Source organism: Bidens hawaiensis, unplaced genomic scaffold (genome assembly GCF_021521415.1).
Source record: "Bidens hawaiensis isolate Kalapana, Puna unplaced genomic scaffold, B.hawaiensis_p1.1 tig00024303_1, whole genome shotgun sequence".
NCBI classification, from domain to species: Eukaryota; Viridiplantae; Streptophyta; class Magnoliopsida; order Asterales; family Asteraceae; genus Bidens; species Bidens hawaiensis.
Genome location: NW_027493833.1, coordinates 138,347 through 151,481, shown reverse-complemented (window position 1 = coordinate 151,481; position 13,135 = coordinate 138,347). Strand labels below are relative to the sequence as shown.

The 13,135-nt window shown below is 33.5% G+C and overlaps 1 protein-coding gene across 1 annotated transcript; it reads right to left on the bottom strand.

The window, feature by feature from the left end:
• Positions 1-7,348: 7,348 nt before the first annotated feature.
• LOC143569067 (protein SOSEKI 1-like) lies at positions 7,349-12,582 on the bottom strand. The gene is made up of 6 exons (XM_077055063.1): positions 12,542-12,582; positions 11,083-11,252; positions 10,824-10,893; positions 9,724-9,842; positions 7,905-8,565; positions 7,349-7,586 (listed from the first exon to the last, which is right to left on the bottom strand). Exons 1-6 carry the CDS (start codon positions 12,580-12,582, stop codon positions 7,418-7,420), a joined length of 1,230 nt encoding a protein of 409 aa, XP_076911178.1. The 3' UTR covers positions 7,349-7,417.
• Positions 12,583-13,135: the final 553 nt, after the last annotated feature.

Genomic DNA, 13,135 nt, shown 5'->3' with positions numbered 1-13,135 from the left:
GCTCTGATCATTAAAAGGTTGTGCTAAACATATATCACATCTATTCTTTATCTTTTTAATAGAGTTTGTAACTGTTTATGAAATTTATGAAATGAGATATCAACTGTCTATATTAATTTTGATGTTTTAGGCCTAATTATTTAGAAATATCATTAAGAAAAAAACCTATCAATATAAAAAAAACCCTCTTTAAATCACATTTTGAACACGTGACCTTAAATTTTCAAGCTTTAACAATGTTTCACATATAATTAAATTAGAAGACCAATTACACATCTCTCCTCTATTTATCTCAGCAAACTCAATCTTTTAAGTTTTAACTTATTATACGAGTAAAATATAACAAGAACAGGTCAAGTTAAATTGATTTAAATGCATCATTTCCTATTATTTTAGTTTAAAGATTTGTTTTATTTTAGTTAAATAAATTAACTTGAATATATTTTACTTGTGGTTAATGGCAGGAAGACTTAGGTTCTTCCGTAGAGACCTAAATTTGATCTTCACTTGTATTATTTTGGGTGGATAATGAAGGATTTGGGCTAGGTCTTGCGAGGTTGTCAGTTTAGATCTTAAGACGTCTCACCGTGTGTTACGGCAAGGAGTTCTGCTCTTGTGGAGGCACAACAACTGTCAAGTGGCAGCCAGCGGCATGGTTACCCAGAAAGCCAAACTTTAAAGCCAGCGTGGATCCGGTTAAAAGACCATAGTTTGGTTAGAGTGAGGTGTGACAACCGCCAAAAATTAGACTAATCTGGTAATTATCTTAACTATAATCGCGTATTAATTAGTAAGGTAAATATATAGGAATAATATTTTTACCTAAAGTCTTTGATTTTAGTTGAGTTTTAAATATAGAAACCCGAAAAAAAAAAGTTAAATTTTGTCGTGTAGCTGACACGGTACAGATTGACACCGGGTAATATCTCAAAACGGATAAATTCATAAACATGTCAAAATGACCTCGAAAAATTTAATTTTATATTAGAATTTTAGAGATAGTGTATAAACTTAATTTTAGAAGGTTCGAATCGCGAAAATTTGAAAATAAGTAACCGAAAGCCAGTAGAGGACACCGTAAGGACCCGACATCAAGTTTCTCAGAAAATTATGATTTTAGGCAGACATTGACTGTAATCTAATTTCGCTCAAAGTCTGATAAAAATTATTAGAAACGGATGTCGTTTGGCTAGATAAATTACGAGATACGTTAAACCTTAACACCTAGATAATACCACATGTTATTATTTAAAACCCACTTTCCCGCTCCCTTACCACTCTCTCGGCCGCCAAAATTCCCCAAAACCACCCACTTGTAATATTAAATTAATATAATATATGTATGTAATGATTAGAAGGTTACTTGGAGTGTTATGGTTTACCCAACACATCACCCTAGGTTCCAACTCAAGAGTCTATACCTTCTATCTCTCTCCATATATACGTATACTCACACACCACTTCATCATTCCATCAATTCAAAAATAATACCACACACATTATTAAGTTAAGAATTTTTGATGGAAGTTTAGGCAAATAATAAGGAGTAGGAAACCAAAGGAAAGGGTTATAGCTAAAACAAGTTCATATTATCATCTTCCTTAGACACCAATCCGAAATCCAAGGTAACCCACTTCAAGATTTGTGTATATTAGTTGTTATTTGATGTTTAAAGCTTGATTTTAGTATGCTTGATAGTGTGCATGCAAGTATAATATGGATGTATGCATGCATGTGTGTGACCCGTGAGTTTGCATGTGAATGTATAAGATGGATTTTTGTTGATTATAGGACTTATATTGGATGCATATTAGCTTGTATTGATTGTCCATATTGATTACTTGAGTTTGTTTAACAAATGGGTTTAAGTATTGTTTAATAATGGAAGTAAACATGTAAATGGCCAAAGATTAAAGATGGATTATGGGTAAAAACACCCATTAAATTCGTGGGTTTTAGTTTGGGTGTTGGATTGAGATTGTTAACTTGATTAAATGTTAAAATGGTTAAAAATAAATGATAAATTTTGAAAACCCACATACTTGATTTATTAAAAAGTATTTGAAAAAGTTGTAAGTAATAGTAATAATGGTTTTGAAAAGGTGAATAAGATCTTGGATGAAGAGTTGACAAAAAGTGTAGAGATTTGTTTATTTGACTTTTCTAAAAAGTTTACTTACACATGCAAGTAATACAAAAAAAAAAAATTGATTCTTGATCATAAAAGTTCATACTTGTCTTGTATTGATTTTTATGGATTGAAAGTGACTAACTAAGTGATTGAATGAGACATATGTAGAAGAATAAAATCTACTAGAAGTACTAGGATGCATGTAACATAATAACTTAGATAAACAAGAGTTTGTGTTAAATTTACTAATAAAAGAAACTTTGTAAATTATACAAGATGTTTTGCAAATTGATTTAGTAAATGAACATAATCTTGTGTGGATGATTAAAGACTTGTGGTTAGGATTACTTTAGTAAACTCCATTGTAAAGATTGTTGGTATAATAATAGGGTTGTTAAAAATTGCTACTTACTAATAATAGAAACCTTGTTGTTAAAGAAATCAAGAATGTGTTTGTTAAAGGATAATAGTGGGATGAAATAAGATGTTAATATGGGTTATTAAGATCTGGAAATTTTGGTACACAAACACCTTGTAGAGATTATAGAAATGACATGTTTATTGTATAGTTGAAAACTTAAGGTTTGAGTATGTGTAATTAGAAATTTGTTTTGTGTGCATACTTGGTGCTAGATGATCAAACATGTATATGATGATATATTATTTGTTATTATATGTACATTTGCTGTACCAAATGGTTGGGTTTTGACATTGTGACTTAAATAGCTTGTCGGTGACTTTAACGGTCGGAAAGTTCGACTTTTAAGGTGAACCGACATGAGTTTTTGGAACTGAATTAAAACAGCTCCTAAAGTCATAATATTCTTATATTTAACATAAGTTAAAGTATAAGAAAAGTCAAGAATAACAAAACTTAAACCAATATGGTTCGTGTCGCGAAAACCGACACGAAAACGTTAAAAATTGGCATTTTTAATAAATTGGCAACAAAATAAAAACCAAAACATTTTTATTGAAAAACCAATAAAACTTGACTAAAAAATATATAAAAAGTGTTTTAGATAATTTAAAACTAAAAGTTTCATAAAATAACAACCGGTTCGTTTTTAAGCTCAAAACCAACGAAACCGGCAAAACCGACAAAACCGATTATAATAGAGTCAAAATTTTAAATAAAATAATAACTTGAATTTTTCCAAAACACTCCAGCAACTAAAGGTAATAATTTTTATAAATTTTAATAATTAAATTAAATTATTAAATAAAACAATTATTAGTTGATTATTAATTGTTTATATTTTTAAGTATGTATTTATAGAATTATAAGTAGTAAACTTTATGTGTTGTGTGCTTGTGTGGATTTTTAGAATAAGAATATATATATATATTTTAGTCAAACCCGAATTTAAAATCAACGAACGTGTACTAATATAGGAACGAGCGTTTATTCGAACACCGAAATCAAAGGTGAGTTCTTCCTCCGAAAAGCATATTGTATATCTATATTCGTATTTATATATATGTTTTGAAAGCGCATTATACTTTACAAATTGTCGTTATTGTGGGATGAATCAATTTGGTTAAATAATTGTTAACCGAATTGAGGGCACATAAATGTTGGTAGATCTATCGGGGTGACGCCCCCCATTTCCATTCGCGTTGGGTTAAAAGTGGGAATATTTCGAGTATGGTACGTTTCGAGTTATCAAATTGGTAGTCATACACGCGTTGTATTCTTAGCTAGTTTACAACTAACGCTTTTTGTGCTTAAGGGTAAAATTGCGGGTTTCGTTATTGTGTTTTACCGTGTAAAGATCGGTATTGTTGGGAGTATAATGGTCGTACACTATTATATTCATGTGTTGCTTATATATGAATTGTCTATATTTATACAATAAGTTTTTTTTTTCTCGGGAATAACTCATCAACATTCGTGTTGACCCAAATATTATTTAAATATGCTTTGCGGGAAAGTGAAGATTTCGAGGTGGCATGGAAACGAGAGCGTGGGATGTTTGAACAAAAGTGAAGTGTTGTAAACCGTGCATTAGCACGTGTAATAAACTCTGATTTTATAAAATATTTTCTTATAATAAAAGATGATGCTTTTATTATTAATTGTCTGTTATTGTTGGCTATCGGCATCCGTCAAGTAATACTTGAGCCCTGACCACTTTAAACCCACAACCCACCTGCATCTTTCCGTCCTTGAAGCCGGCCACAACACAAATCTCTACACCCACCTCCAATCCAATCCAATCCAATCCAATCCAATCCATCAATCCAATGTCACTTTGAGATTCCATCCATATATTTACACTCAACCTAACCTTCATTCTGCCATGGTGGCATCATCATTCAACCACCACCCACATGGCTTCTCTCACCCCCGGCGTTCTCTCCAAACTCCTCCAAACCCTACACAACCCCGCCGCTAAGGTCGCCGGCCACCACCGTACACCTCTCCTCCAAGTCATCGCCATTGTACCACAGGACGACGTCTTCGATTTCGATAGGAGGAGGAACCGAGGGTTTTACTTGAGATTATCTGACTCCATTCATTCGGCTTACGTGTCGGTTCCCGATGCTGACGTGGACTTGATCTTGAACGATAAGATACAATTAGGCCAGTTCGTGCATGTCACCCGGTTCGAACCCGGGTCGCCGGTTCCGGTTGTTATCGGGATTAAACCGGTGCCGAAACGGAGGGCGTGTGTCGGAGATCCCAAGGATTTGATTTCGAGTGATTTGTTGGTGGTTAGGACCAAAGTTGTTGTGAAGGATACGAGGAGGCTGTCGTTGTCGAATGGGAAGGTTAAGGATGACGTGGATACGAGGAGATTGAGTTTGGATTGTCCGGCGAGGAAGGGGTGGGACCGGAGTCCAGCGGTGAAAAACCGGAGGTCCGGCTTGAAAGTTAGCGGGTCGGGTACAAAACCCAGAGAGCCTTCATCTCCACTCTGTTCTACACCGGTATATTTTATTTATTATTTATTTATTTATGTAACAGTTGTACTCTATGCTTTGCGACTTGTACGTTTTCTTGCCCCTTAAGAGTTATATATGTCTGCTATTAATGGCCGTTTTAATAACTTCATAGCATTGAAACATTTGTCTGTTAAGATCTTGAAGCAACAATTAATGGTAATTTTAGTTGTCTACTTTATTGTTTAGCAAATTTTGATATATATGTTTAGCTGGATGAGGGTTGAAAAGTGGTCGTTTAAATAGGATGAAAAGTGGTCAAATAGGCCCATTTTGATAGTCATTCGGGGCTGTATGATAACGTGAAAAATGTAATACAGTTGTATGAGTGCCAAATCATTACTAACAAAGAAATGACTGATGTGACCACTGACATAGTTTCCGGACACGGTGATGTGTCTTACAGTCTGTATGGTAGGGTGAAAGGTGGTCAAACGGGTCATTCTGATATTCATACGGCCATACGGGCTGTATGAGAACGTGAAAAATGTAATACAGGTGCTATGAGGGCCTAATCTTAGGGCTCGTATGTCTTTTTCGAACAACAAAAATGACTCTGACTATTGAGAACTCCATACAGGAAGTATGACCTTTATCGCCCTAGCATACGGCACATATGACATCATACGGACCGCATGATAGGGTGAAAAAGTCATATGACCTGTATGATGTGACATGACAGACAAGCTGGTGTATACTTTTGGAGGTGGTTTACCAATAACAAGAATTATTTAGCCTGATTATAGTCCTAATTTTAGATACCTCTTGATTCTCAGGTTCGTTCGGTTAGGAAGTCATCTTTAGTAAAAGATCTTGTTCAAAAACAGCGTAATTTGAATCTTGCACCTCTTAGAAGCAAGAATGTGATAGTTTCTGAAAAATCAATCAGCAAACCTGTAAAAAAGGACTTGAAAACCTCATTCGACAGCATTCATGTTCCAAACAACCTTACGAAAGTGCAACTCAATGCAAGAACATGCTCTGATTCAAAAATTTCATGGGATTTTGTTTCGCCTACAATTCGTCAACTTGGAAAGGTATTTGATTTGTCACATTATTCAAGATTTTATTCTTGTTTAACAATGTTTGTAACATGTTATCTTTCAGGAAGCTATTTGTCACAGGAATCTTGGTTTTTCGTCTGCAATACATGCTTTAAAAGAATCTTCCACCATTGAGAGCATCCTTCAATGCATGAGGTACTGCTTAAAGAAGTATTTTTTATAACGTTAATAATTTCGGTAAATAATTATAACTTTAATTCGTTTTTTTTTATTTTTTTTTATTTTATGCAGTTGGTTTGGTGAAATATGTGAACTTGGTGAGACCTCTAGAAACCCTCTTGTTGAACAATTCTTGAACTTCTATCAAAACCTTCAAAAGTCAACCACAGCAGTCAACGGCTTAATTGACCCAAAGTCAACTGATGCCAAAAGTCAACCTAGCAATAGTGCATTATGGGTGCAAGCTGCTTTAGAATCAAACCTAGGAAATTTTACTCTGTTTACAGAGGAAGACAACACAAAGATTCAAGATAGTGAGACAAATTACCATATTGTCCTCGACAACGCTTCAGATAATCATAAAATTCAAGCAGAAAACCGGTCACCCGGAAACAAAAAAGTCCCGAGAACTCAAGAACCTATTGCTTCTAGAGTGAAGCGTGTGGGTTCCAGTCCTGTAGCAAAAAATGAAAATCCCGAAAGGGTAAAATGGTCAAAAGGAAACGGATTAAAGGAAACTGCTAAATTGGCTGAAGAACTGCTTTTAGTGTCACGAAAATGGTTTTTGAATTACTTGGAGGAAGCTTTGAACAACGGGTTTTGGTTAACAAACAGAGAAGATTCGGGTGCTGCGGTTGGTCTTTTGGGTCAACTTAAGCGGGTCAATCGTTGGCTCGATGATTCGGTTCGCGGGGATGAAAATGTGGAAAATTTAAGGAAAAAGATTTATGGGTTTTTACTTGATCATGTCCAGAAAGCTGGCAGGTAGTTTAGGTCAAGATACAGATTGCTGATTACTGACTAAAGATTGGAAGTTGTGGATGTGAGGGCAAACATGTCATTTCACGTCATCAAAAAAGCTGTGTTAGGGTTTTGAGAATTGCTGTTCTAACCAAAGCTAATGAATGGTAGTTATTGTTTAACCAATAGAATGTAGCATTTGTTTTGTTTTAGGGATCTTTATTTTGCAAGACTCATGATTTAAAGTTGTGATCCTTTAAAGACTGGTTCAAGATTCATCACAAAGTCAAAATGTTGACTAAAGTAGTTAATTTTTCTGTACACACATGCTTTCTTTGATTTTATACAAATGTAGTTTTTAGGCACAAACAAGTGTTCAATTATTTGCCAAGAAAAAAGTATCCATAGATTTTGAAGAAGGTGAATGTGATCTTCTTGTGTTTGGTTCAAGTCTTGAATTGGTAGATTTGGCCTTTGACTTCACCCCTCTGCAGTATTTCATGTGGCTGTGAAGCTTCTCTGGATTGAACTGCCTTCCACATTGCCTGCATCAACCATGCCGAAACTTGGGTCGATTAGCGTATGTACTGATCTATTAACACAGGGCCAAAAATACTACTAAAGCAATAAGAACAATAGGTTTGACTTAAGTCAAACCTTTTGTTATTCAAATTACAGATGCTTATGGTTTATGTAGCAAATTAACACCAAATTCATATTCATATTACGAACTAAAACTTAAACGAGTTGGTTGAGTTTTTTAAAAAGTTCTAAAAAAGTTCATGTTAATTTGAAAGTCAAAACATGCGTATTTGACTTTAAAAGTCAAAATGTAATATAGCTAACCTAGGAATTGAACTTACGAGCAATTGGGGCCATTCACAGGCTTATAAGCAGCTCCAAAGGTTTTCAAGTTATGGGAATCCTCCTTCTTACTCTTCTTTGATCTATCATTTGTATCAAATCTTTTCTCGAAGTCCCTCAACTTCTGTTCCTTACATATTTGCCCCGTGTTTTTTTCGTTACCACGTTTTTCAGAAACTGAACTTACCGTAGAAGGTATGCTACAGTTTCTTTTATTGATCGCCACCACCGCCTTCTCGTGGGTGCTAGCAGTCCCACAAGTGATCCAGTTAAGAAACATGCCCGACTTCTGACCTGATTTCCTATACGAGTAATTTGGTGGCTGAACAGTATTGAGATAACTTATTTCACTTTTATCACCTCCTTTCTTACTCTTAATGATATTATTCTCATCATCATCCATATTATCATTCAATAACGTCTCGTGAAAGGAATTATTCTCGTTTGTGTCGTCTCGGCCTTGTATGACTTCTTTGTCTTTGTCCCCATCTAGATTCTTTGTTGTGTCTTCAGTTGTAACATTGGAGCCAAATGAAGATTCTTCAATTTCTGTAGATGTATTTGTTGAGAAATCTAGAGAATATTCTTTTCTCATTGAAGCTTCAAATGGTGGTGATGTTTTCAACTCAAAGACTTCTTTCCCTTCGTATGAGTTAATGTCTATTAAATCAACCAAATAATAAATTAGAGTTTTATTTCGTGGACAACAAGAATATGTTAAAAGAACAGACAAAAAATAAAAAAAAATAAGTTTCGTATTATTCTTTTATATTGTGCTGTTTAAATGATTAAATATTCACCCAAGCAAACCAAAAAAAAAAAAACATTAAAATGTGATGATCTAATATTCCATAATTCATTACCATAGTATGCCTCCAAATTGTCAAGAGGTGATAGATCTTGTGTTACATGACTGTTTGCTCCAGTGTAGGGGTACTTAGTTGTGCCAACATAAGATTTGTTATCGGCAAGATTGTAACAGGTGTATGCAAAGTTGGCTGTTGGATTGGCACGAAATGTAGATGGGTCTCGGTTTGGGCAATCACTAGGAATATGACCAATACCACATTGTTTGCATGACCCATAAACAGTGTTTTGAGAGGATGCCCAAGAAAAATGACTTCGTTTGTGATTGTTGTTGTTGTTGTTGTGATCGTGAGGCAGATGATCGCCAATGAAGGCTTGTGGAGTAGTGTCGGGCATGGGTTGAAAGCCACGTTGAGCTTTCATCTCTTGAAGAGCCTCAAGTTGTTGTGGAGACTGAGTGCCAATAGACGTAGCTGGTCCAGAAGGATGGCCTGGAATGCCAGTAAAGGCTGAAATTGTGATGTGTCTTGATAATGTTGTTATTAAGTTTAACATTAAGGGGTTATATAATATGGAGAAAGTTATTGTGCCAATTAAATTAACGTGCTACATGTAAGTATCAAGTAGTGTAGTTATATATATAAATAGTGTAATTATGTAATTACATTATGCTGTAATTACACTACACTCTAATTACAATATTTAATTCTCATAGTTAGTACGTTAATTTGATTTCTATTTGATCGAACCACATATAATATAATCTATATTTACATAATACCATCCGAAATAATTACATGTTACAGTGTGATCTAATAATGGGTTTGTTCATGCCGCGAATTACAGGACCTTTGGTGAATATACGTTGATAGAAGTCTATTTTCTAGTAATGATATGATAACTAGAATTCCAGGTATGATTTAACTGAATGGAAATCCGATTAAAATGGTATCTTATATTACAATGAAAATGGTAAAAAAAAAACTAATAAAAGCAAGAAAGAAGATGTACCATTGTTTAATGTTGTTGAGTAGATCTCTGACCCTTTGAGAACATATTCATTGTCACAAATCGGGGTAATGAGGTCGTCATTTAATAGGTCTTGCCAAACATATTTCTTTTTGTACCTTCTGTAATTTATTTATCAAGAAAATAAATACTAACAATAAATAATTTAAATATTTGAAGCTTTATGATATTAAATACATTCAACAACCTAAAATGAACATTTATTTCTAAGTTTTATAATCAATACCATAATAACATTATATGCTTCAGTTACTAGGATATAGACAATACAATCTTTTAGTGTATAGTAGTATACCGAGAACACTAAATGCGTAAGAAACTACTTAGACCTTCCTCAATGCATGCATTTATAATATGTATTTGTGACATGAAGTGTGACGTGGATGAGAGAGAAGAGAGAGATACTAATCCATCTTTTAGGTTTTGTGAGGTAAAAAGAAAAAGAAAGGAAGGAGAGAGAATGAGGGGAGAGAGATAGTGGAGTTGAGATGATGATGTGGCTGCATTTACATCTTTAGCATTGGGGATGGTTTTAGAGGTGTCCATCTAGTTGTGTTGATGATTGGTGGGTTGAGTTTGACACATCCACAACTTTTAAACTTACCATAGAATGCAAGAAATGAAAACCGTGTCAAGCCCGAGCACGAAATGCATATTCACAAGTTGATACAAATATAACCCGTTTAACTTGAATTTTGTATTTTTTTAAAATCTTTTTTTTGCTTATTAATACACAAACGCTGCAAATTACTAAAGAAATATGTGTACACATTGTGTTTAAACAATACAACTAAATGACTATTTAATTTAATATTTGGCATATATAACATATTCAGCCATAATTGTAACACCCAAACTTATAATTTCGTGTTAGATTTATGTTAATTAATAAATTCACACCCGTAAAATGTCTCTTTTAACTCTTTATATAGTATTACCGAGATATTCCTTTAAGTTTCTCACTGTCACACCCATTAACCGTAACGGTCTTCCTTGTTACGATAAGAGGTAAAAAGATGCTTTATGTTTACCCTGAATAGATAAAATAAAAAAACAAAAGAAAAATAGAAAAAGAATCAAACCTCTTGAATGACCAAGCGAAACTTTCTGGCATGTCTTTTCCTCTTAGCTCCACAAGCCACCTCTTAACATCTACAAATCAATAACTTTTTGATGATTCCTAGGAAATGACTTATATTTTTGTTTTGTTTCGTTTTATAGGACAAACATAGTAAAGCATGACAGTCACATGATCTTGTTTAAGTCTAATTTGAGTTCTAATACATATGCTACGTGTATATGCATTTCACTATCAGTTATTTTGTTAAAGAAATTATTGACCTCTTAAGTGCACACCACTACGGGAGTGATGATGGATGCGAATGAGATGAGGGTGTTCGACACGCCCGTTGCGGCACAAGTAATAGATAATATGAACTTTTCTCACTTGACCACCAACTTCGTTTCCAACACCACCATTAACGGTGGTGGCTTGTGCTTCCATTAATCTTCTGTGTGAAAGGACAAATTAACAAGGCAAGGTATCAATACAAGAATACAAAAAAGATATATTTATGAAAATATAAACATAAGAATAGCTACTATTTACTTTATATTTCGTTTAATGATAATACAAATGGTAAATTAAAATTACAATAATAATAATCATCATGAAAATTAAACTATATGAATATTTTTAGAAAATTGAAAATAAAAATTTTAATTATTTGTGTTGGAAACTTCCAACGACATAATTCTGGTGTCAGGAATTGTTTGAAATGACAAGAAAAATATTTCCCACGAGTATGTTTTCTATAATCCAGTTTTCATTGGAAATGTGTCCGAAACGATGGTTTCCTACACGTTTTCAACGAAAAGTGGCATAGGGTGCGGAGAATATGAGAAATTTTCAAGACAGACAAGATAAATACTTTGGCATTAAAGTACATATGTAGTAATGACACAAAAGTTAAAACAAACAACTTCCAACAATTTTGTCCAAATACATAAGAAATCTACGTATACAGGGTTGTGTTAATGTACAAACCCTGCCTAGACATTCTACTTGTTGAAGTTAAAAGATTAGTTTAAGTCTTTTAGTTTTATATGATATTGTACACTTCTAATGATTTATTACAACTAATATCTAATTATCAAATGATTATAATAATAAACTAGCTATAAAAAACGAATTATTCGAGACAAATGTTCAAGGTTTTGTTATTGTAACATTGTTAAGCCGGTTGATGATGGTTGGCCACAAAATTCAAGTAATATGGATGGTAAAAAATATTAGTTATATAAATAGTGATAGATAGTTATGCTGATATTGATGTGTTCCGGCCTAATTCTCAAATTGTGTATAAACTAAACATCACGAGTTAAAAGTTGACATTGATATTAATAGTTAATAATACTAATAGTATGTTATTTTCAAAATAATAATACTAATTATAAGTTTTCTTTAAATATAACTAGTTACCATGGCATGAGTTTTCCGTTAAAAATCAGTTAGAAAAAAGAAAAGAAAAGAAAAGAAAAGAAAAAACTAGTTACATAAAAACACGAGTTATATATGTAGATCATAGGTCATGGATTTAAGAAAAGCCCCGGATTGTCGTTTTGTTTTAGACCTTCAAAAGGGTTAGGCCGATCCTGATTCTTTAAATCTATACAATTAAGATTTAAGAACCAAACTAAATTGAATCTCCTTCATATGATCTGATTTTATAGTTTACGATGATCCGTACTTTCAAACCAGTATACATATACCATACAAGTATAAAGAAATTAATCACACCTTTTGAAGCTACGTTCTAGCGGAAAACCGGGCTCTTCCATGAGCTTGAACAATCACAAGATTAATCTTTGAGTTTTTTTGTTCATATATAACTTGAAGTTAGTCATCCCGATCCAACAATCATAAAAGAACAGAAAAACTAAAAATAGGGATAGTGGCGCAACTTGTATATTGTCTGTCTGACTTATCCATTTCGATGTAAACAATTACTCTTGCGAGATGGTTCAAGTGAGAAAATTAATAAGGCACACTAAAATCATAAATCCAAGTAGGGTTTTGCTTAAAACATGCACTTACATATATTAAAATCTCTTGAATTTAAATTATTAAGCACAGTTAAACGTTATAATTTAGAATGACAATTAAAGGAATCAAGGTCAGAGTTTCTTACATGATTTGGATAGCTGAGGGTCTTCCCAAAAATCCTGAACAACAACTGATGACAAAATGCTCACCTGTTATTCCCAAGTTTCTAAACAAAGCATATTATAGACAGAAACACAACAGTTGTGATTGGAAAAGTGTGTTTGGAAGAATTAAGCTTAATTATGTGTGCTTATATACACAGATGAAGACAGACAGAAAGAGGTCGTT

Excerpts from the sequence above, each read along its gene's own strand:
- LOC143569067 (XM_077055063.1), bottom strand. The coding sequence starts at position 12,582 with ATGGAAGAGCCCGGTTTTCCGCTAGAACGTAGCTTCAAAAG. Across the intron at positions 11,253-12,541 it reads CTAGAACGTAGCTTCAAAAG|AAGATTAATGGAAGCACAAG; the intron begins GTGTGATTAATT and ends CCTTTCACACAG. Across the intron at positions 10,894-11,082 it reads TAGTGGTGTGCACTTAAGAG|ATGTTAAGAGGTGGCTTGTG; the intron begins GTCAATAATTTC and ends ATTGATTTGTAG.